The sequence below is a fragment of the Brienomyrus brachyistius genome, unplaced genomic scaffold (assembly GCF_023856365.1).
Source record: "Brienomyrus brachyistius isolate T26 unplaced genomic scaffold, BBRACH_0.4 scaffold34, whole genome shotgun sequence".
In the NCBI taxonomy this organism is placed as follows: Eukaryota; Metazoa; Chordata; class Actinopteri; order Osteoglossiformes; family Mormyridae; genus Brienomyrus; species Brienomyrus brachyistius.
The window spans coordinates 2,359,116-2,384,612 of NW_026042309.1; the positions used below are offsets into that span (position 1 = coordinate 2,359,116).

The 25,497-nt window shown below is 44.5% G+C and overlaps 3 protein-coding genes across 3 annotated transcripts in view; 1 reads left to right on the top strand and 2 right to left on the bottom strand.

Annotated features, from left to right (window-relative positions):
• Positions 1-25,497, bottom strand: part of LOC125721617 (NACHT, LRR and PYD domains-containing protein 12-like) — a 566,129-nt gene that overhangs the window by 282,916 nt on the left and 257,716 nt on the right. The window lies entirely within an intron of this gene.
• LOC125721595 (uncharacterized) overlaps positions 1-25,497 on the top strand; it is a 264,097-nt gene that overhangs the window by 208,584 nt on the left and 30,016 nt on the right. The gene's annotated exons all lie outside the window — the stretch shown is intronic.
• LOC125721596 (E3 ubiquitin-protein ligase TRIM47-like) lies at positions 1,293-17,434 on the bottom strand. Its single transcript, XM_048997567.1, has 6 exons — positions 16,815-17,434; positions 12,721-12,816; positions 11,914-12,147; positions 11,584-11,742; positions 10,978-11,037; positions 1,293-1,414 (listed from the first exon to the last, which is right to left on the bottom strand). Exons 1-5 carry the CDS (start codon positions 17,403-17,405, stop codon positions 11,008-11,010), a joined length of 1,110 nt encoding a protein of 369 aa, XP_048853524.1. The 5' UTR covers positions 17,406-17,434; the 3' UTR covers positions 1,293-1,414; positions 10,978-11,007.

Sequence of the window (25,497 nt, forward strand, 5' to 3'; positions counted from 1 at the left end):
GTTGTACTAACGTGACTTATTAAGATTTTATGTTATTTATGTTTACTTAGTTAATATATGATTAATTTGATTATGTTATTATCTTTACTGTTACCTCAGGACCGCTGTAGGTTTTGAGTTAATAAACTGTCTGCCGTCTGCCGCCCCCTGCTGGCCAAAGCGTCGCCGCTGCGATATCAGGCTGCTGCGCTCAGTGAGCAGAGAGCGCGGATTAAGTCTGTTACTCAGTTACGTTCTGGGCAGCGCGGAACCGGGACATTAATGGGATAGAATAGGAAGCCTTTATTGTCAGTGTACAGGTAGCAAATACAATATATAGACAGAAATATAAAATATACATATAGAGGGGAGGCTAATTGGAGTTGCAAAATTGCCCATAGGTGTGTATGTGTGAGTGACTGGTGTGTGAGTGTGCCCTGCGATGGGCTGGCCCCCCATCCTGGGTTGTTCCCAGCCTCGTGCCCATTGCTTCCGGGATAGGCTCCGGACCCCCCGCGACCCAATAGGATAAGCGGTTTGGAAAATGGATGGATGGATGGATAGAGGGGAGGGGAAAAGCTCCCCCCACTCATCAGGCTTAGATTTCATTACATTTTATTTTATTCAGAATCAGAATTCACTCCATTGGTACAACTGCATGTACTATGAATTTGTTTAGGCAGTTTTGGTGCATTTACAGACAACATAGAACATAAGTCAGAGAAAAACAGTCATTCTACATGTTTGTTCAGCTTACAGAACCCAATTATTAACATACGTCACACTTCAGACAGAGTAAAAAGGGTTATACTGGTTATAAAGCAGAGATTTTACCTTTTTGCCGTGGAGAAGCAGCGACATGTGAGACTGATACGGTAAAAATGATTCCTCCAGCACACAGTGAGCTATCCCAGCATGCACAGCGACACGGGGGGGTTTGGATAAACCCCAAACCCTGGATAGAGGGACTCAGTGAATGAGGAGGTGAATCTGTGCAGGGGGGTCAGTCCATCAGAGGAGACTCTGTAGAAGGACAGAGCACCAGCCCCCCAGTCCAGATACACTCCTACTCTGCGGGAGCCTGAGGGCCGTATGGGTATGAGAGTCTGTTTATTATTGTGACAGACAGAGTGTCTGTGAGGAGAGCAGCACAGACACCATGACTTGTTATTGGCTCCAAGCCCACAGTCACTCTCTCCTTTCCTCCCGATCCCTTTATAAGTCACTCCTATCCAGGCAGCATCTCCATCCCACTCAGCCTCCCAGTAACAGCGACCAGTCAGACTCTCTCTGCACAGAACTTGGCTCCAGCTGTCAAATCTCTCTGGATGATCAGGATATGGCTGCTCTGCCCCCCCTGTCACCTTCCTGTCCCCCCCTGACAGAGACACTTCTCTGTTTGCTGTGTTGGGGTCCAGCGTCAGCTGGCAGGAGTCTGTAGGCAGGAGGAAGAGCGATTGATCCCATGACGAAGCCCAGCATCTCCATCATTATCACTGTCACACCTCACACACTCACTCACACAGAACTCGCTCCAATACACACATTTTATTCCCAATATACTCATATAGCCGCCCGAGTCTGCGGCGCTCCGGCTGCCCCCTGCGCTGTGAGACACGCCGCGCTGAGAGACTCGCTGGGGCCGAACTGCACTTTAGCCTGCGCTCTATTATTCTGTACGATACATAAAATATAAAAAGTCAAATATGTGAATTACCTCAGGAAATGTTGGTCGCCCGCGCGACGCCGGCGGGAAGACGCGCCGAAATGACGCGCGTGTTAAACTAATAGGCTTAATTACAGGTAAATAAAATTACAAACAGCATTCATCAAACATATTAACCATAAAATTACACAACAAAGATTACCACTAAAAGTGAGTTTGTCTTTAGGTCACAATATGAACGTCTTTTAATCCACTTTGGACACACACCTCTCTCCAGCAGCGCGCCGACGCGACGCTCCCAACGCGGACGCATCTAGGCTGGTTCTCCGCAAAGCGCAGCACTCGCGTATTACACCGCGTATGCGTACATGGAAACGTTCATATTTCTCTGGTCAAGCTGTGTACTTTGCACATGCGCACGTGTCCTATTTAAGTATTAGTAGTAATTCTGATATTCCCTGCACACGTACCACAGCCGCGAGGTCTGTGTATGTTTCCCTACGTTTTACAAATTCAGAGCGGCAGTTCACGGGGCTGCCAACTTTGATCAACTGGCTGGCGTGAGATTTTCAATTTGGGACAAATCCGCACACATATGCATACGCATTTATATGTATGTAACAGTTCTATTACCTTGAAAATTGGCTGTAGGGTTTGCAAACTACCCCAATCCTCATCAAAATCATCTATGTTGGCGTTTAAAGACAAATTTGTAGTGCGGCAGGCGGTCGTCCGCGGAGGAGTAAAATGCATCATAAAAGTCTATACAAACACGTCCGCTTATACGGGCGCGGAGAGGTACCAGTTTGGCCGCCACGTTTTCTGTGTTGATTCCAGCTTCGTCTGTGCACTTACATGAGGATAACAAGACGCATGCGCGACGTGCAGTGCCACCAGAAATTGGCGTGGCAGTATGGTCACGTTTTGTCACGGAACATTGTCTTTACTAACGGTACAGATCGTATTAAAGTAGCATCTAATTTTTTTAAGAATGAGTGTCCAGAAGAGCTGTATATTTTCACAGACAAGAAAAAAATATTCCGAACACTATTGTGTCCTTCTTTGTACAGCGTCTTCAAAATTTAATGGCAGTATAAGTTTCTAAGAAAGCAGTGTCATGCGTACAAGGTACAATGAAATTCTAACCTGAAATTCTTACTTACCTACTTTCATAAGCAGCATTATTTTTCATACAGTTCCATCCATCCATCGATTTTTCTGCCACTTATCTAATATCCATCCATCCATTTTCCAAACCACTTATCCTACTGGGTCACGGTGGGTCCGGAGCCTATCCCAGAAGCAATGGGCACGAGGCAGGGAACGACCCAGGATGGGGGGCCAGCCCATCGCAGGGCACACTCACACACCAGTCACTCACACACCAGTCACTCACTCATGCACACCTACTGAATGGGCAATTTAGTAACTCCAATTAGCCTCAGCATGTCTTTGGACTGGGGGGGGAAACCGGAGCACCCAGAGGAAACCCCACGACGACATGGGGAGAACATGCAAACTCCACACACATGTAACCCAGGCGGAGACTCGAACCCGGGTCCCAGCGGTGTGAGGCAACAGTGCTAAACACTGCACCACCATGCCATCCTTAATTTTTAATTAAGAATTAAAAATGAGTATATTGGGTCCTAATTTGGTACTAAACACCTGTTTTGTTTTATAGAGAGTCCACCCCACAGCCTGCCAGACACATTCAGTAAACTGATTATGCTATTAATGATCGTATTGTGCTAATTTTGCTCAGTAAGCAATGTGCAAAATTAACTAATGTGCAAAGCTAATTAATGTCTATCATTATTTGAGATTGTTATGTTTATTACTTATTGCTGCTCACAATGATCTGCCTGATATTTTGACCAAGCAATGGACACAAATAAAATAGTGAGTTTAATATTGATTCTACAACAGCTATTAATAAAAGTGAGTTTGTCTTTAGATCACTATATGAACGTCTTTTAATCCACTTTGGACACACACCTCTCTCCAGCAGCGCGCCAATGCGACGCTCCCAACGTAGATGCATCTAGGCTGGTATATAATGTAGTATATATTATATATAATCTCTCAGGTTATATATAATATATAATCTCTGGGTCTGCCCCCAGGCCTCCTCCTGGTTGGACATGCCTTGAAACACCTCCCCAGGGCGCCGTCCAAGAGGTATCCTAGAACCATCAACTGACTCCTTTCAATGCGGAGAAGCAGCGACTCTACTTTGAGCCCGGATGTCTGAGCTCCTCACCCTCTCTAAGGCTGAGCCCAGACACCCTGCTGAGGAAACTCATTTCTGCTGCTTATACAGTATTCACAATCTCATTTATTCGGTCATCACCCAGAGCTCATAACCATAAGTGAGGGTAGGAACGTAGATCAACTGGTAAATTAAAAGCTTCACCTTCCAGCTCAGTTCCCTCTTTTTCCAAATTGCTGCACCGTGAACAAACCCCCAAGATCAAAGCCAAATTGAACTTTATTGTCATCTGCACCATATATAAGTATAGAGAGAGATGAAATGGCGAAGCTCAGGGCCCACAGTGTAAGCATAAACTTAGTCCAATATAGAGAACAAGACAAGACAATGTGCAAAGGACTTACAGGACAGTGCAACTGAGGAAGAGGAGTAGATTATGCAATATACAGTAATGTGCAATACTGGACAATGTGCAATATTGTTAGAACTATATTAAATATATGATGTATTTCTGCAGTCAGTTAGACCTGAATTCACCATCATGTACGCTGTAACAGCCTGAGTTCACAGTGTAAACAGTGTATGATAATAGTAGTAACAGCAGTAACACGTCTAACATTTCTAACAGCTGAAAATAGGAATAGAAGCAGAATAATGGGGCAGACAGAGAATAATGGGGATTCTTATTATTGCCCCCATGTCAGAGTGACAAAGTGTTAAGTTCAGTGCAGTGCTTAAGGGTCAGTCTGTGGCCTTTAGTTGTGGGTTACGGGGGGGTTGAGGCAGTGAGGAGGCAGAGTGAGGGATCCTGGGAGGCAGCATGGTGTTGAGGAGCCTGACAGCCTGGGGGTAAAAACTGCCACGCAGCCTGGCAGCCTGGGGGTAAAAACTGCCATGCAGCCTGGCAGACCCGGCTCTGATGCTGCAGTATCTTCTCTCAGGTGGCTGGAGTGTGGAATGACCATGTGAGGGATGTGATGGGTCCTGCACAATGCTGCAGGCCTTGCGGACACTGCGTTTGCAAAAAGTGGCTTGTAGGGAAGGGAGAGGCATCCCATAATGTTCTCTGCTGTTTTCACTGCTCTCTGCAGGAATTTGCGGTCAGATTTGTTGCAGCTGCCACACCAGATGGTAATGCAGTTAGTCAGAACACTGCCGATGGTGCCTCTATAGAACATGGTGAGGATGGGAGGGGAAGGTTTGCTTATTTCAGCGCCTCAGGAAGTTTAGTCTTTGCTGGGCTTTCTTGAATAAGGAGCTGGTGTTATTTGTCCATGTAAATTCCTCAGTTATGTCCACACCGAGGAACTTGGTTCTCCTTACAATCTCCACAGCAGTACCGTTGATGCTGAGTGGGGTGTGGGCAGGACGTGTCCTTCTGAAGTCCACAATCATCTCTTTTGCCTTGTCAGCGTTGACAGATAGATTATAGTCTCTGCACCTTGTAGACAGACTTTCCACCTCTTCTCTGTATGCTGATTCATCTTCTCTATTTATCAGTCCCACCACAGTTGTATCATCCACAAACTTGATGATGATGGTGTTGGACGTGTTGCAGCCCATACATACTGACTGGGGCGTCTCTGTCAGGAAATCCAAGATCCAGCTGCAGAGAGTGGTGTTCAAGCTTAACCCCCTCAGTTTTTGAGGGACATGTTGAAGGTAGAGCTGAAGTCTATGAATAACATCCTGACATCTGTGACTCTCTTACCCAGATGTGTCAGGGAAAGGTGACGGGCAGAGGCTACGGTGTCCTCAGTAGACCTGTTGGACCGGTATGCAGATCAGAGAGGGTCTAGAGAGGTGGGAAGATTAGTCTTTATGTATTACTGCCATGACCAGCCTTTCCAAGCACTTCATGATGATTGACATGAGTGCTACTGGGCAGTAGTCATTCAGGCCTGTCACTGATGGCTTCTACAGCACTGGGATGATGGCGGTTAATTTGAAGCATGCTGGGACAGACCACTGGCTTAAAGAGGTGCATTCTGTGAGGACCCCAGCCATGTGGTCAGTGCATTCTCTCAGCACTCAGCCAAGTATGTTGTCAGCTCCTGCTGCCTTGCGTGGGTTGACTCTGGATAGAGTACTTCTCACATCAGCTGTGGTCAGACAAAGTAGCTTCTCACTTGGGGGGTGGGGGGGGGTGTCGGCTTATTCTGTACAAAACAGTTGTTTAGCTCATCTGGAAGGGAGACATCACCGCCATTGATGTGTAGGATGGGCTCGTAGATCGTGATTGGCTGAATTCCCTGCCATATACGGCGTGTGTCTTTGGTGCATTTAAAGTGTACATTGATCGTCTGTGCATGTGCCTGATTGGCTATCCTCATAGCTCGGGACAGGTTGTCTGTGGGCGTCCTGAGGGCAGCCTTGTCTTAAGATCTGAAAGCTGCATTTCTGATTCTTAGCTATGTGAGCACTTCCCTCATCATCCAGGGCCTTTGGTCGGCTCTCGTGGTCATCGATCACAGAGTTTATATACTCCTCCAGGTTGATGGTGTCACCATTTATAGCAGCCTCCTTAAAAATGTCCCAGTCAGTAGATCCAAAGCAGCCTTGGAGAGCTGAGACGGCACCAGCTGGCCACACTCTGACTGACTGGTTTGTTGTGCTTCAGCAGGGATTTATACACAGGAACCATGAACACAGTGACATGGTCTGAGTAGCCGAGGTGGGGGGGGGGGGCCTTGTAGGCCTCACAGACGTTTGTGTGAACATTGTCCAGACAGATTCTCCCTCTAGCTGGGATGTTCATATATTGGAAGAAAACTGGCTTCAGATTTGCCTGATTGAAGTCTCCAGCAATGATGAAAAAAGCAATTTTTTTAATTTAAATTTTTAATTTTTTTTTTTTTAAGCAATTTATTGCTGCACACATCTCAGTTAAACCAACTGGGACGTCACAAAGTTCACGATCCACATCAGTTATTCCCGTGATGTTTGAGAAGAAATCAAAAATTTTGGATCAAGACTCCTGACATACAAATTATTAAAGAACTCAGTGCAGAATTTGGCTATTTTCTTGATGTCATCTGCAGCATTTCCATAAATCCTCACCCGCATAATGCAGTTGTTCCTGACTTGCTGACTTTCCAGCCTAAAGAAATAGGCTGAGTTCTGCTCACCTTGTTCAAGCCATTTTTGCCACAATCTAACAAAGGCTCCTTCTGCCTTATGTTTATATATAATCATACAATTTATTCTGTAAGTCACCTACATTATTTTCTGTATCAGTAAGATGACTGACTGGTTTGCAGGTTAAAGCAGTAAATCTCATTTATAATTTTGTTTTCTTCATCTCTTCCGATTCGAGCCAAGTCACTACTAAACCTTCTGACAAATTTTGCTACATCATATTATTATTGCAATACTTTTTTCTGTATTGAGTCTGTTCCAGTGTAAGTCAGTTAATTATTCTATATTTAAAATAGCTACTTTTTTTCTCAAGATTGAACTGTTTAATATCCCGTTTGAAGATATTTTATATGCAGTAGACGATGACAAAGATTGCATGTTCTCCCCATGTCGTCGTGGGGTTTCCTCCGGGTACTCCAGTTTGCCCCCACAGTCCAAAGACATGCTGAGCCTAATTGGACTTGCTAAATTGCCCATAGGTTTGCATGTGTGAGTGACTGGTGTGTGAGTGTGCCCTGTGATGGGCTGGCCCCCCATCCTGGGTTGTTCCCTGCCTCGTGCCCATCACTTCTGGGATAGGCTCCGGACCCCCCGCGACCCAAGCGGTTTGGAAAATGGATGGATAGATGGATAGACGATGACAATATGGATATATGGATGTCAATGGCTCGGTGGTCAGAAAATGGTGAAGCTATAATGTTTGTTTAAATATTTCCTAATTCATTAGAAATAAGCCAAAAATCAGTTTGTGACTGATTTGAAAAGGTCCAACACATTTGGTTGGAAAATCTCTTGTTTAATCTCTTCCATCATTTTTTCTTTTTTCAGAGCCTATCATGACTATGTATAGTTATTGCCGTCACTGGATGATAAATCCAGACAGTAGTAAATCTGCATATAGTTCACACTACATGGTAAACAAAACAAGTCGGCTTGCAGCTCTAATCAAACAGTGTATGATAGAGTGCCATCTTGACTCCCTCCTCCTTCTACATTTAATGCCACAACCACATGCTCACAAGTGAGACTGGAAACGAAGGAACCGACCAAGATGGTTTTCTCGCACTGCCCCCCGGTGGACATGACCTTCAATCCTCCAGATAGATGTAAACTACGCACGCAAGTGTAGTCATGTCGTGTGAAGTCATGGCCCTAAAGCACAGACTTAGGAGATGTTCAGTGTCACAGCCAGTTTGGGTAAGACTGCAGGTGCCGTCTTAGGACAATATTAAAGAATCTGAAAAAAGTACACTCAGCGAATACACAAAAAGAGCAAACGTGAAGGAAGGACTTCAGGGGGAACAAAGTGCATCAAAGCCCACAGCTACTCTCTCTCTCATCTGACTCCAGTTGTGTGTCACCTACACACTGGGTCAGACAATGTGTTTTATACATTAAACTGATCTTTACTGAATATCAAGCCTTTGGTTGGAAAATCTTTATTAATGACTGATTGTATTATCAGGATAAACCTTGATTTTTATGCGTTAAACTGAAATGGGGTCAAATGAAAACTATGCAGCAGCCCTGATCAAACCAGCTACTCCTACTTGCCCTTTATCAGTGAGACTAGAGCACTTAGGGAAGGAGGTGGAGCAGCCACCTTATTTAATGGGTTTGAATTATTTTTACAAGTCAGGCACTACTTTCTGTCAGAAGGGTAATTATGAATCTGAATGAACAGAAATTACATGTGGAGTTCCTCAAGGGTCCGTTATTGGCAGTGGGCAGTGGTGGCTTAATGGTTGTTGGATTGAATCCCCGACCAGCAAGGCACCGCTGAGGGACCCTAAGCAAAACACTGCTCTCTGGGTGCTGAATTAGCTGCCCCTTGCTATGTCACAATGTCACATATGGGTTAAATGCAGAGGACACATTTCGGTGTTGTGCACTGTGTGCTGTGGTGTGTCAACACTGACCATCAATTAGAATTATAATCCTCACTGAGCCTCTTTGTTCAACATCTACATGCTTCCATTTGCTCAGATTACGGAACATTATAAAATCTCTGGAACACTTAAGGCCATGTTGTTAGTAATTAAATAAAAATTCACAACAAATAATAATCCATTGTTATGCATTATAATCATGGCTTTAAATATTTATCAAAAGGCATAACACATTATAGGCATGCTTATTATGCATAATGAATGATGTATGAAGCTTTCATCTTTAGTGCCCTATAAATACCTTCATAATGCATTATAATGATCGGTATAAGCATTAAGGATGCTTTGTATTGCATTATGAAGGTATCTATAGTGCCTTATAGCTGAGTGTGTCATAAAGCATTCATAAAGCGTTATAATGGTGGATATAATGTGTTATGCTTTTTTATAAATATTTATAGCTGTGTTTATAATGCTTTATGAGTGCAGTATAATTAAGCAATAACATATAAGAAGATACTCCGGTATATCATGGCTGTGATTCGGTCAAAGGTAGAAGGCTATAGGCCACCACAAAAAAAAAAAAGTTCTCATAACATCAGTGCAAGTGGGAGGGGCCATCGTGTCCAAACCATCCGCATACCTGGATAATTCAGTCAATCACCAATATAGTTTTGTCTAATATTTCCGGTGCCAGCAGTAAAACAAGTAGCCAGCTTATTATCGGAGTAACTTTGCATTGTAAATGAAAACCATGCCACAGGTCTGATAAATAAAATATTATGGCACTTGAGTGGCGAAGAGATCATGAGGCAGATTGCAAAGTTCAGTTATTGGCATCTTTAATAGTGCGACTGTTAAAAGGACAGTTGGCAGCTTATAAAACTTATTCTGGAACAGAAAAGAACAAATCCCACAAAATGGAATACATATGAACCTTTACTCTCACTGTCACCTATGTTCATTTTCTAAACTGGTGGAAACACAGGCAGGTTCTGAAAAGGCATCAAGTGACAACCAGCCCAGCACCGGCTCCATGTTGGTGGAAATGAGGCATCAGTACAGTGTTCCCAGGTCCAGCCCAAGGTCTGCTTAAGATCCATCCAACGGAAGCTGAAACCAGCCCAATAAGAGAGAGAGAGAAGGATTTCTCTCTAAACCAGATACGGAAAAGCTTGTTCATGTGTTTATTTCCAGCAGGCTAGACTATTGAAATGGTGTCTTTGCAGGTCTTGGTAATAAATCAGTCAGACAGCTGCAGCTCATCCAGGATGCTGCCACCAGAGTCCTCACTAACACCAAGGAAGTGGAGCATATCACACAGCTCCTTAATCACTGCACTGGCTTCCTGAGCATCACAGGATTGGTTTAAATATTATTACTTGTCTACAAGGTACTAAATGGCACTAACTTCCTTGAACCTTGTGAAGCATCCAGACCCCTGAAAGTTTACTCAGTGTCCCAGAATGAAGACCAAACAGGCTAAAGCAGCTTTTAGTCTCTATGCTCCCTGTCTGTGGAACAAGCTTCCTGAAGACCTGAGGTCTGCTAACACTGTCAGCTCATTATAATCAGGGCTTAAAATGTTTTTGTTGCTGCTTTGTTTCAATAAATTAAATTAGCAGGAGTTTAGTCATACGCTGCCTCTACAATCTCACTTCTTTTTAGTTAACTGTTTATTTGTGTTTTGGGCTTTTAGACTTTTTAAAATTGTTTTTTAAATTGACAATGAACGTGTTTGTAAGTCCCACACCAAAGTTCCGAAGTATCGAAAAAGTACCCCAGCTGCAATGATGCTTTTGGTACTGGAACTTCTGGTATTGGTACTCGACTGGAAGTTAATGGAAAAGGGAAAGAACCAAAAGTACCGAACCTGGTGCAGTGGAAAAGCACCCTGAATAAACTTGCCTTACTTAGCAATTGGATTTAAAGTCCACTGAGATAAAAAGCTCATGTAAATGTGAAAGACCCGGAGGCAGCGGGAGAGAGAAAGAGAAGCTCCACTAGCAGTAGAAAATGAAACACAGTAAAACACAGTAAAACACACTCCACCTCATACAGGGAGAGAGAAGCGTATGTGTGAACAGACTCACAGTGTAAGAATTCTGCTCTGGTCCTGGGCACTAATACTGGTAGGACGGTGTCTTTGGTAACTAGAAGGAGACAGAGAGAAACAGCGATGTGAGTAAAAGGAATTTACTTGTGGGAGATGGACTTCACTCACTGTGGAGATAACAGCAGTGGGGTATTATCATTATGAGGGACAATAAAAAATAAAATTGCATTTTAACAAACTGCAAATCATGGTAAGTTACACATAATACAGATTTTTGGTTTCTATAATGTAGAAGAAACATGTTTCATGTGATCTGGGTTTTGCAGCCAGTAGAATGTGAAGCTCTTTCACCAGTTATCACAAAGATTTAAACTTATTGTAAACAAATGTGAGGCTGACTGTACTGCATACTCTCTCTGCACGGTTTACATCAGGGGGGAGGGGGGGGGGGGAATTATACCCGCAAAGTCCAGTGTGTACGCAGGTCTTTGGGGTAACCTTTAGGTCAGCTGTTCAACCACAGGTGTGAGACCCTTCAGCCAATCAGTCCTCTAATTAGTAATCCAGCAAAAGCAGCCCTTTCTGGGTAAGACTGGCCAGCCCTGGTCTATATTAACATGAACAGACTAGAAAATGTATTAACCTGGTGATGGATCTCTGCCATTTTCATTCTGCAAAAATTCTCCAGTTGATCTTTCAGTTCAGAAACCGCCTTCCTCAAATTCCCAAAATCAGATCTGGGACTGACAGAGATTCTGGGTCCAAATCCAGCTTCAGGAGTGACAGGAAGAGCCTGGCGCCTCTACAGACAAACAGTCTGATTAAACAGCTTCATCAATACAAATGTGTATTGCAATCTAATTAACAGAACCATTAACATCTGACAAATGACAGACTAGTTGAAATACAAATGACAATATGCATTCATTTGAATACTCTGGTTTTCTTATTGCCAAAGTAGCTGTTCTGTTACCTGGAGGAAATGGATGTGATCTTCTGTGTGTGAAAGCTGCTCCAGCTCAGAGTGTCTCCTCTTCAGTTCATCGATCTCCTGCTTCAGTCTGTCCATGTCTCCTTCAGCCTGACTCACTGCAGCCTTCTCCTGATCTCTGATCAGCTTTGTCACCTCAGAGCGTCTTCTCTCAATGGAGCGGATCATCTCAGTGAAGATCCTCTCGCTGTCCTCCACTGCTGACTGTGCTGAGCTCTGTTGGTGACACAGGGAGCAGAGGACAGTAAATTACAATTGGCCCCTTTTGAGACTCCAGAGAGCCTCATTGTACAAAAGAGATGTGAGCTGACAGGAGGTATAAAAACAGCACAGGGCTGAGGTTTGGAGCGTCACCATGCTGGACGCCTCAGGTGCTGAAACCCAGCCAGCACTGATTGGAAATGATCCCTCATTAAGCTCATACACTGTCAGCTGCAGGGATTTGGCAGAGACTGGTGGCTGTATGGGGTAGGTTGGTTGTCACCATTAGGTCTCAGTTTAATAGGTGACTTTTTTAGTGTTTATTTGCATTATGCTGGGTTATGAAAAGTTTCATTTTTCTCAAATAGGCCTTTTATGGTATTTTTTTAAATAAATAAACTACTACTGCTGCAACACTTGGTTAAACTCTGTAATCCAGCAACTTTATCCCACTGACCCAGAATAAACCACAGCAGCATTAATTTGATTAATCCGCACAAGTCTGTAAATCTACAATCTGTTGAATCTGAGAGAAGATTCATTATGATCACAAGCCAGCTGTTATCTTCTCCTCAGGTTCATACTCACTGTGAATGAGGCCACAGCCTCTCTCAGCTCCTGCAGCTCCTTCTCTCTCATCTGAATTCTCTGCTGAAATTCCCTCTGTATTTCACCCATTTGTTTCTACAGATAGGAAACAAGATGACAAAACAAGTTTGTTTCATTAGCTGAGATTACATTCATTTATCATCCTGTCCAGGGTGGACCCCAGCCTTGGGCCCTATGCTGCCTGGGAAAAGCTCCAGGCACTCCCCCTGACCCTGACCTGGATTACCGGATAGGAGATGGATGGATGGATGGATATTCATTAATGATTTATTGACTGTAGGTAGGATACAATGGACATAGACCCTTTGGTCCTGTTTCCACCTGGTATTAACATGCGTCCTGGGTGATCCAATCACAAGTGGACAGCGCTAATTACCCAGGACGCATTGGAGATACATTGAGATCCGATCACTCAACCCACATTGGGAGTTGGTCTGGGCTGCACATTCTTATAGCAATGTGAAGGCGAATGTGTCCTGGGCTGCACTGCAGGACCGACTACTCAACTGACGTCCTATTAGATTGATGTCAGATCACATGTCAGTTGATAATGGGCCACTGTGTATAAACTGCACTGTGAACAACAATAATGCATCTTTTCTCCTGCGACACTGAAACCTCTGAATCTGCTGGGAAGTTGGTTTAATATTGGACTGTTGTGACCCATTCATATGGAAACTGTGTCAAAGTCTGCATCGTTGATGTTCCACGCAAATTCAGAAAGGAAAATGTGTAAAATGGGATTCATTAAAGATTCTTCAGAATTTGAACATATCATATATTTAATGTGCATGTTGGGGCGCAGCCTGGTGCAGGCAGGGAAACAAGGTGAGGATCCACTTAAAAGCTCCAAGACAAAGGGAATTAAGGAGACTGAACCAAACTGGAAAGACAGACAATAAAGGAACAATAAGGGGTCAAAACTCACCAGGGAAAAAGTAGCTAAGAAAATGACACGTAGACTAACAGAGGGAATGGGGCAGCTAGTGATGTTAAGCTTGACAATAAAAAAGCGATTCACTACATTCTGAAGCACAGCTTCAGTTTCCTTCGTTCCACCCTGAACACGTGACCATGGTCATCTGAAGCTTCATTCTGCACTCAACCATGTGACTGCTTTGGAAACTGAAAATGTGGCACAATCCTCATTACCGGTTTCAAACCTGTTGTACAGCACATATTTCGGCGTACACACACACTGCAGCGTAAGTTTTAATCATCATAATAATTTAATAATAATTCATTTTCAATAATTAATTTAATAATAATAATAATTATTATTATTAGTCATTATTGTGTCCAAGGTTCAGTTTAATTGTATGAATACATAATATCAGATTTGGGTGAGGGTATTACCCAATAATCTGTATAATTTTCCCAGTATAGAGACCAAGAAACAAATGATTGATGAGGCTTTGGTCAATATGCACAACCCTTCACCATAGTGGATAACGCAGGATTTAGGGAGGTTGTGGGGATCCTGGATCCAACCTACATTCTCCCATCCAGGCAAACATGAAAGGGTTTGGTGACAGAAACATTTAAGATAGAAAAAGAGAAAGCAAAGGAAGAGGTGAGAAAGGCCAAAGCAGTAAGACTAACATCTGACATGTGGACATTCATACATATGGAAGCTTATTTAGCAGTCAAATGCCATTTTATAAATGATAAGACTGAGCTGTCGACCTTATTATTGGGAGCAGGAAAATTTCCAAAGTCTCATTCTGCAGAAAACATGGCTGCAGTCGAGGCAGCCTGATGGAGGAGTGGGGAATACAGAATAAAGTCCGATGGCTCACACTGACGCTGCACAAAATGTGATTGCCTGTGTCAGACACACAACCTGCATTGTACATGCACTGAATTTGGCTGTGAAGAAGAACATAGAACAGACACAAGGACCTGAGGATATCAGATCCAAGGTAAGACAGATTCTGTGTGACCTACTTCAGAACCAGTACAACTGCTAGAGAAAGGCTTTGTCAAATCCAGCAGCAGATGGGCAGACCCACTCTGAGAATGATTACAGAAGTGGAAACCAGCTGGAATATCACCTATTCAATGCTGCGATGATCACATGATCAAGGAGAGCCAGTTGTAGCTGCATTGGTCACTCTGAAGACAGAGCTCACATAGCATAATGACACTGGCCACACTGCTGGGTCCAAGATATAAAACTGCAGGTTTCTGTTCTCATGCTCAGGCTGCTGTACCGAACTAACAAAGAAGCAGATGTGACATATAAGACAATTAACCAATAACAACAGTGCAGGGAAAACAGGCAACAAGTGCAGTAACTTATATTAATGAACACAAGACTAGGAAAACTCCCACAAACACTGAAAGTAAGAAACACACACAAGGAATTCAATACTTAGAAAGTACAGAAACATGTGGAACATAATAAAACAAGGCACAAGCTTCACAAGCAGAACAGAGAACTAACAAACACTGGAAAGAATAGAAAAGCAATAATTAAATGAAAGAGGTGTGGTTGGTTCCTGACCTGCCTCAAACCCTTAACCAGCTGGTCCCAGCCTCTGTGTCACACACTCATCCCATTGAGTCAAATGCAGCCATGTGGGGAAAAGGAAGAACACACTAGGGCCAAAGACGATGAGAGGACAAAGGGGATGGACAGCGATGGCTGCTGGCCACACGGGGAAGAGACAGAAGGATAGGCACTGAGGCGAAGCTTCATTATTTATGTCAAAGCTGCTCCACGCGTTATTAATATTAGTGAAATGTGCCGGTAAAAATGACATGAAGGTAAAATTAAAGCATGTAGGTAAGAATGTGTGTTCAGTAGCCAAGCAAATGAATGTGTGAATAGAAACATATAATAACAGTGTAATTGTTTATATAGTTTTATATTGGGCTGTCCGGGGGCTTGAATTCCTGGTTAGATATTCAGTCCCACTCCAGCCCTGACTACTTTTACTGTATTTGTTCCAAGTCAGACATAATTCAACATATCAGACAAAACAATGAACCTCTTTGTTAATATTTTCATAAATTTTGAGCTTCACTGGTTATCATTGAAAGCCAAAATATTATCCTATGGCAACCAACACAATGCTTTAAAGGCTGAACCCTTTAACCTTGAATAGAAAAGTATTAATCTACGTACATCTTAGTACCGAAAGACCTTTTTTAACATGTACATTTGTACTGTGTTGATGTAGGTAAGGTAAGGTAAGGTAAGGTGAGGTAAGGTACGGAGGTAAGGAGCACACACTGAGTACAGTGCCTTACCGCACCCACCACACGACGAACCACCTCAGGGATGAGAACCTGAGTGCAGCCGTGCAGTGGGTGACACCTCAGCACCACACCAGTCCCAATGGAACAGTGTGAGTTTTATCCGGTGGCTGCAGTGCCAATCCTGCAAAACACCTCCTGATGCAGTATAAATATGCATGTGGATAATGTGAAAAGTTAAACTTTATTGTGAAAATATTATTTTATAATAATAATTGTCTAATGAAAATCGCGACATTATTACGAAACAATAAATTGTAAAATTTAAAAATTATACATAGAAGACAAGTGTTATTATGAAATATAATTTTATGAAATTCATGAAATTTTATGAAATTATTTAAAAATAAAAGGATACATTATTGAAATATTTATCATTTTATTTATATTTTTTGATATACTTATTTTATTTTGAGTGTCATGGCGTCCCGTACAAACATCTTCGGCAGCACGGCCTTACTGTACTGTGGCTCTAGTGAGTTATTCTGTACTATGAAGGGTTACTGGCTTGTCGGATGTAAGGTACCACAGTTTAAATGGACTTCATATTCGTTTACTTACATTTTGCCCAGACTACCTTAAATCCGACAAGCTAGTAACCCCGCTAGTAAGACCGGACAAGTAGGTCATGACAACTTTACCGAACCAGACTTGATCTGAGTGTTTCGTAGCAATTACACGAACAAGTGTTAAGACAAAATCCATTTATTTAAAATTAACTTTTAGATAATAACAATAATTGATACTTTCACTGATCCCTTTGGGGAAATTCTTTTAGATAGAAAGGGGAAATTCTTTTAAATTAGCCTGACCTGTATCTCCGCCCTTCCTGTAGCAGCTGAGACTGTATCATGGCCTCTGTGTTCATCCATCGTACAGAGATAACAGATACACTGCTGGTCGGTACGGCAGTAGACCTCCAGGGGTTTGTCATGGTGGGAACAGACCTTGTCCTTCAGATGGCCGGTGGCATCAATGAGCTTGTGCTGTTTTGCATGGTGGAGTTTGTTGTGAAGCTGCAGGTCAGTTTCACAGTAGGAGGCCAGACACACCAGGCAGGACTTGACAGCTTTGTGTTTTCTCCCAGTACAGACGTCACACTCCACATCTCCAGGTCCAGCATACTGGTCAGCAGGAGCAGCTGCTTGTAGTCCAGTCTTCTTCAGTTTCTCCACCACTTCAGCCAGCATGGTGTTTCTGCCCAGAACAGGTCTGGGTATGAAGGTCTGTCTGCACTGGGGGCAGCTGTAAACTCCAACATGATCTTCCTGATCCCAGCAGCTCTTAATGCAGCTCATACAGTAACTGTGTCCACAGGGAATAGCCACTGGATCCTTTAGTAGATCCAGACATATTGCACAGCTGAACTCGTTTACATCCACTGCAACTCTGGCTTCTGCCATTTTACCACGAACACTGATAGGATTCAGTCTCATTTTCTCTCACAGTCGTCTGTGTGTGACAGTGGGAGGAACTTCCTGCTTCTCAGACTGCAGCAGGTGTGGTTTTGGACTGAGACCAGACTGAGAAGAGCAGACTGGGCAAACAGTGGAGCTGCAGTTTATGAACAAAATAGTACATTATACAAACTGTACCCAAAGCGAACATTTATTTATCTTTTATGAGAATAACAGTTACTGACATTGTTTTTCTGTAAACGAACTATAATCCTACTCTTTGATTTTGTACAGTAGATAGAAATTATGTATAAAGGTATAAGAGAGCAGATCTACTGAGAATGAATTTCTGTGTCGGTTTAGAATCACGTTTGGGATCATGTGGTTTCAGGTGAAACATGCAGGGATGTGCAGTTATAGACAGACTGTGTCAGGATTAGACAGAACAAGCTTTGACAAGTACTGTCAATGCACAGATTTGTTTTTTTACATTATTCTATATACAATATTCAAGAAAATATATGTCATCTCTTCCTTTTCTTTCTGTGTGTTTGTGCAGGGAGTGTATTTATGTTAGGAAGGACAGTCAAGTTCAGAGTGATCATTTTAATCATCCAAAATAATTCCATACTCTAATAATGAAAATTTATTCTAGATATTCATTGAACACTACTCTTATATTTAAGCCAAAAGTTAATGGACCAGCTTCAGCCATCCCCAGGAACAGAAAGATCATATATCAAAAAAGTATCCAACAAATTCCAATAACCACAGTACAGGGTTATGGGACACACACATCACAGGAAGCACAGGGCACAAGGCAGAGACACCCTGGATGGGATGCCAGTCCATCACAGGGCAAACACTCACTCACATGCTGAGGACAATCAAGAGACACTAATTCACCAAACTGCATGATCTTCGACAGCATGAGGAAACCTGAGGAAACCCACAGGAACACGGGGAGAACATGCAAGCTGTACATGCAGAACCAGGAGTGGGAACCACACCCACAAGCCTGGAGGTGTGAAGTGAGAGCAGCTGGTCTGAAGTCCTGAAGGGAGCTGGAGCGCCATTTCTTTGGAACAGTGTGGAGCCGTCCTGCATTACTGCTTATCCTGTATGGGGGGGTGGGGAGCCTGGAGCCTGTCCCAGGTGGCACAGGGCAGGGGACACAATGGAGAGGATACTAGTTTATAGCAGAGCACAAACTCACACATACAGACTCACACTAAGGGCAGCTTAGAGATCCCAATCGGCTGATCGCAGTTTCATGTTCTCCAAAGTAGGAGGAGAAAGCCCACATTGGAAGAACATGCAGACTTCACACATACAGCAGGAGGGACAGGAAACAAGCCAAGAGACAGAGGTTACACCCCGAGACCCCACACCCCCCCACAATCACACATACTGTTAGGATTTGTTTAAAAGTTACATTTTAATGCTAAAAAATTATGACTGACTATGAACTTCAACAAAATTATGACTGACTATGACTATGACTATGAACTTCATATTCCAGAACAGAAAGCCTGCCGCTTTCTTGGACTCCTGTTGATACTGGTGACCAGAAACTGGGACCAGAGTAACCGGAGTCTGGGATGAAGGAGGGACCCACGTAGCAGGACCCAGGGCAGTCTAGCAGGACATCCTCTGGATCCATGTTGGAATCTATGCTGACTTTAATAATGTTACCTTACAGGATTTACCCGTTTCTGTGCCCTGTACCTACAGTAAGGAGCTGGGATCTCTGCTCCTTCAAAGCAGACAGACTCACTCACATATGATTACAGTTCTAGTACATAGCAGATACTGTTGCTGAAAGTGGTGAACAAGTGAGGCAAATGTAACAATGCAAACATGCCGCTGTCAAGGTGCTGCCTGGGCACTAGTGCAGCTAGGCTGGTATTTCTGGGCTCCACAGACATCACTGGTGGTTGGTGTCGTGGTCACCGGGATGAAAGACTCGTGCAGCAGGTGTTTCTCAGACAACAAACAGGGACTTACTGGGATCAGGATGGGAGGCTATGGAACCGGCAACACGTAAGGCACAACATCAGTGATCGAACTGGGGAACACAGGACCAGGAAGCACTTAAATGGAGGACTAATGATGGAAGAGACTGGAGACAGCTGGGAGTGTTTAACACGAGGGCTGGAACGAGACGTGAGACCAACAAGCAGCAAACATGGCCTGTTAGAGCCACGTCAGGGAGGAGGCGGGACATTTAATTTCATTTTTATATAGTGCCTCACAGAGTCGTCCCAAGGCACTTTACATAGATGTGTAGTCATACATTACAACATCATTAAAGAGAGTGATACACAAGGGGAAAAAGGAAAGAAAGATATTAAATAAAGAAAGCCAGATGACAACGGAGGAGAGGAACCAAAACCCCCAAGTAAGTAGATAAAACAGGCCTCTGGAGGTCCATGGACAACTGGCTGCCCAACCCCCCCGGCAGACTAATATTACTGAGAACAGAAAAGAGTGGAGCTGCTTGCTAAAGGCCAGGTGTGAGGTGTGATTAAAGTCTGTCAATAAGCCTGTTCTCCACGCTGGCCTGTGTAGGGTGACACTCAAGGCTGCACCCAGGATGACACAGTTAGCAGGTCCAATTCGCAGTGTCACCCCTCCATGGGACAGAACCAGGACTCCAGCTGAGATGGTGCCCCCCCCGGGCAGCACCTGGAAATGTGGGGAGGCAGAGAGCATGGATGGTCAGAACATGCGTTGACCCATAAATGGACAAGCATAGTGGATAAAAATGGCATTGCTTAATGTGACAGTACCCCCCCCCCCCACCCCAACCCACCAGAAGCATGTGCTCCGGCCATGAAGTCCAAAGGGGTTAGACAACAGGGATGGAACCAGACTGGACTCTGGACTAGACAGGGGACGACAGAACAGATGGTAGACAGGACAAGACCAGACAAGACTAGACAGAACACTAGACAGACAGCAACACCAGACATAAGAGCAGTTGCAGGACATCACTAAGGACATGGAGCGGATAAAGGAAAAGCTAGGAACCACAGGTACAGCAGTCCTGTCAGACCCCAAAACAGGACGGACAGGTGGAGGGTCAACAAGAACAGGGGCACAGGATGCACAAGACAAGGAGAGATACAGGCGGGACAGAGCAACAAGACAAACACTGAGGCACAAAAAGGAATAACATGGGGCATCCAGGGAAGCCAGGCGAAGATTCGGGGCTGGGGACCCTCCTAGGCCCCTTTCCAGGTGAGGCTGAACTCTGCCGAATCACAGGACCAGAGGGTCTGGGAGGGCCAGCAGGGCCGGAGGACGTGAGGAGTTGGCGGGCGATGAGAGAACCGCAGAGCAGTAGGGCAGCAAGGAGACAACAGGAGAGGAACAGGAAGATGACAAGGGACATACAGGGCAAGAGCAGAGACTGGCAAACCCTCTCTGGGAGACAGACATTCTGCCTGCCGCTTTCTTGGGCTCCTGTTGATTCTGGTGACCAGAAACTGGGACCAGAGTAACCGGAGTCTGGGATGAAGGAGGGACCCACGTAGCAGAACCCAGGGCAGTCCAGCAGGACATCCTCTGGATCCATCTTCTCTGGGCTGGTGGCAGCCTGCAGGCATGTGCCGGTGGGACGTCAGGATAGAAAGTGGGCACCAGCAGGCCGTCAGGAGATGAGGTGGGCGCTGGCTGGACGTCTTGGGACATTGAGGTGGGTGCTGGCCAGGCATCAGGGGACAGAGAGGTGGACGCTGGCCTGACATTATGGAGCAGTGTGGCAGGTGTCGGCTGGTACCGGGAACAGGGAACCGTGTCAGATTCTATGAGAAGCCTAGAGGCAACCAAGGCCTCACCTGTGTTGGACACTGTGGGTGCGGCCTGAGCGGCCCTCTGGGCTGGGAGCCTTAAGTGCGGATGTAACGACTGCAACGGCTGGCTCTCCTGGGCCAGATGCTGTAGATGCAGTGTCTTTCAATCACGAGTGCGCTTCCCTAACCATTACGTCACCACTGCTCACTACTATGTGTACTATTAAAAGAGGCAGTAGGGTCTTGTCCAGCCAGCTGACACAACGTTTCCACATTTAATTGGAACGAAGGACAGTAGGAAACATCTGTATTGTGTGCAGACTTCCAATAAAACCACGTTGAAGCAAAGTCCGACCTCTACTGTGGTCCAGCACTCTGTCAACTATACAACTAGGAGTAAAGCCTGTTCTTCTGTGCTGAAGAGCTTTGGGGAGCATGTTTTGGCGAACAGGGGGACCACAGTAAATCCCGGAGATGCATCATGTTGTCAGACTTCAACTGACAATGAGGAGGCAGGTCGCCCTACGGCGAGTGACGTGGAGTCGGCGGGCTCCTTTTCTCCAGAGCACCCCACCTCTGCGGGGTTCAGCACACTCACTCCATTCCAGAGGGCCCTGAGGATCTCCGCTTTAGCTGTCACACCCTCCACCTGGGAGTCCGGGGAGAGGGCGGCTATGCCCTCCGTCAGAGATGGGCCATTCTCTCTGGGGAAAGATGTACTGCGGCCTGAACCAGCGACATTAGGTATGCTGGACACAAGCAGCAGTGATCGGCTGTAGGGACCTGGGGAATCTACTGGGGCTTGTCGAGTTCCGTCAGTCTGTCGGGTGCCAGGATGAACGACTCTGGGAGCAGGTGTTGTCAGACAATAAACTGGGATTTACTGGGATGAAGATGGGAGGCTAGGGAACGAGCAACACGGAGGGCACCACATCAATGGGGAACACAGGGCCAGGAAGCACTTATACAGGAATAACAAGGGAACAGACTGGAAGTAGCTGGGAGTGTTTAACATGAGGGATGGAACGAGACGCGAGACCAACGAGCAGCAGGCATGGCTTATTAGAGCCACGTCAGGGAGGTGGCAGGACATGACGTTTGGGGCTATGGTTAGGGTTAGGATTAGGCTTAGGTTTAGAGTAAAGTGTTTGTGGCAGAGAGCGGTCAGTAGTACAAGGACACGACTATGCCACCTGGGGAATTTCACCACAGGAAAAATTACTCTAAATTAAGAGCACACAAGTTCATTTACTGATTGGAGCTGGACGTGTTTGTACTATTGACAGTTTGACAGTTTGTTGAAAATATAAAACCAAGAAACAAGACAAGCGCTTTAGCATCAACGACCTTAAAAAATTAACCAGCAATCCAGCAATTAACCAGCAATGGCCACTGGCTGACAAAACCCAAGCAAGAAACAGGTGTCCGGTGAAGTTGATCAAAAAGGGGAATGGAGTCCCCTAAACACACACACACACACACACACACCTGTGCTCCACCACACTGATCCCCACACAACTATACTGCACACGGTGAAAGTGTGAACACCACCACCCCAGACCAATCAAATCTTAGTCAACCAGATCAATAGAGGCAGCCACTGGTATACAAATAAACGGAAAACAAAAAGAAAATACCCCAATCTAACCAAGAATCTGAGTGTTGAAATCTATGAAGAGTTCAAACAATGAGTAACAGAATACAGGCCGTCACTCTGCAGCAGTCCCATACAGAAAGAAAGGGCGGCCTAAAGTCTGTTAAGTCGCAAAATTAGGGAATGAAACAGCTCCAAATGCAGGAAAAGGTGCGGCGATCCTTGTCCAAGGTTGCAGTGTTGATGTGCTGCCACCTTCTGGGAAAACGATGAACTGATTTTGAGATTAAGAACATGTATGGTTTTCTGGTGGGTGGCATGGTGGTGCAGTGGTCAGCACTGTTGCCTCACACCTCTGGGACCCGGGTTCGAGTCTCCGCCTGGGTTACATGTGTGTGGAGTTTGCATGTTCTCCCCGTGTCATCGTGGGGTTTCCTCCGGGTACTCCGGTTTTCCCCCCCACAGTCCAAAAACATGCTGAGGCTAATTGGACTTGCTAAATTGCCCGTAGGTGTGCATGTGTGAGTGAATGGTGTGTGAGTGTGCCCTGCGATGGGCTGGCCCCCCATCCTGGGTTGTTCCCTGCTTCGTGCCCATTGCTTCTGGGATAGGCTCCAGACGCCCGTGACCCAGTAGGATAAGCGGTTTGGAAAATGGATGGATGGATGGATGATGATGATGACGATGATGATGATGATACGTAACTTTCCTATGAGGCCACCGCGGCGCCCCCTCCACTTGTAACTGCCCTCAATCACGAACACAAGTTGATCTCTGATCACGGGCATTTATTCGCATATCCATCCGGTCAGGCATGCCGTGAGAACTAGATAAAAAAGCACATAAATCATAAAATTAATCAGCAAAAACACAGGCATCCTCCTAAAAATAACCAAAGACAAACAAGAATACAGCTCGCTCACGCCATTAACTTGCAAATTGGACATAAAATCTCATACCTCATTGGCCGTGATAATTCAAGAGGAGTTAAAGAAATAAAACTTATGACTGCAGCTTATACAATAACTCCAATCCCCATGAATATTGACACTTATAAATTAAAACACTTTCTCAGCCTCATAACAAGTCCCGCACTTACCTGATCGGAACAAAAATATCACCAGCAAAACTGACCAGACCGCAACTCAAACGCCAGATTAGTTCCTCTATAGAAATACTAGAAAGCTCCTTACAAACGTATGCCTTTAATTATAATTATGTTAATTACTAAATTCTTCATTTAAATCAAATAATGCTGCGGATTCAGTTATGTTTAAATCATTCTTATATTTAAATTAATTAAATAAATGTAAAGCAGCATAACTGATCCTAACAGCAGTTACACTCCTCCATCTGTTAGTTTTTAATTTAGGGCACTGTCTTATTATTTAATTTAGGTTCACATTCATTCGGTTTACATGTGCAGCATTTAACAGACGCTTTTATCCAAAATGACTTCAATTTCTTAACTACTATATAACATGTGGTAACATCAACAAAATCACACTTTAGATAGTTGATTTTTTAAAGACTGAACTGCACTTTAAAGTGTGACAAAGTGCTGCTCTGTACTTCTGTACTACTGGTAGAATCTGGAGGCCATTAGCTGGGAAAGATGAAAAGAATTGAGGTATGAACATTATGTAGTGAAGGCTTCGCAAATAAATCTGCCGATCAGCTGGCTGTCATGACTTTCACAGTCACAAATAATCCATGTTGTTGCACATTTAAAAACGATGTCTATGAATAGATATGAAGGTGATCAAAAGGCTACAAAAAACACTGACAAATCCTGACAATCCCCAGTCATAACAACCACTTTTGAAAGGCCAATACATCAAAATGTATTAGAAAAAATATTGTAGGTCAGTGAAACGTGTCCCACCCCAGTGGTTAAATGACACAGAATTTGATGCACTCCCCAAAGGTGTGGCCCCAAGTAAAAATACCAAGTTTGGCGTCAAACGACCAAAGAATTGCTAAGATATGTTAACACACAGTGATTGGCGGCATCACCATCAAAATCATTTGAATGTGATGGACAAATCGCTTTGCAAGTCAAAAGTCCCTCAGGTTTCACTTATGAGGCTGGGTACTAAGACTATCCATCCATTCATTTTCTATACCGCTTATCCCACTGGGTCGCGGGGGGTCCGGGGCCTATCCTGGAAGCAATGGGCACGAGGCAGGGAACAACCCAGGATGGGGGGCCAGCCCATAGCAGGGCACACTCACACACCATTCACGCTCACACGCACACCTACGGGCAATTTAGCAAGTCCAATTAGGCTCAGCATGTATTTGGACTGTGGGAGGAAACCGGAGTACCTGGAGGAAACCCCACGACGATATGGGGAGAACATGCAAACTCCACACACACGTAACCCAGGTGGAGACTCGAACCCGGGTCCCAGAGGTGTGAGGCAACAGTACTGACCACTGCACCACCATGCCGCACCCCTAGGTCAATCCATTCAACAGTTATTAGCCACAAGGCATGTTTACTTATTGCAACACCACCTAGTGGTGGAATGACACTATTTTTGTTCTTATTCCTCAGAATTGGGCCCCAAGTCCAGTCACCAAATCAATTTTATCCAATCAAAGTTTTGTTGAGATATGGTCACACATCCTGTTCAGTGGCTTTGTCATCAAATTCATTGGATGATAGTGGCCATAGCATCTGACTTTTAGTAATTTTTGGTCA

Coding starts and splice junctions, on each gene's coding strand:
- LOC125721596 (XM_048997567.1), bottom strand. CDS start 17,405: ATGGCAGAAGCCAGAGTTGCAGTGGATGTAAACGAGTTCAGCTGTGCA. Junction 11,743..11,913: donor ATCACATCCATTTCCTCCAG/GTAACAGAACAG, acceptor GTTTGTCTGTAG/AGGCGCCAGGCTCTTCCTGT. Junction 11,038..11,583: donor TGGCAGAGATCCATCACCAG/GTTAATACATTT, acceptor GTCTCCTTCTAG/TTACCAAAGACACCGTCCTA.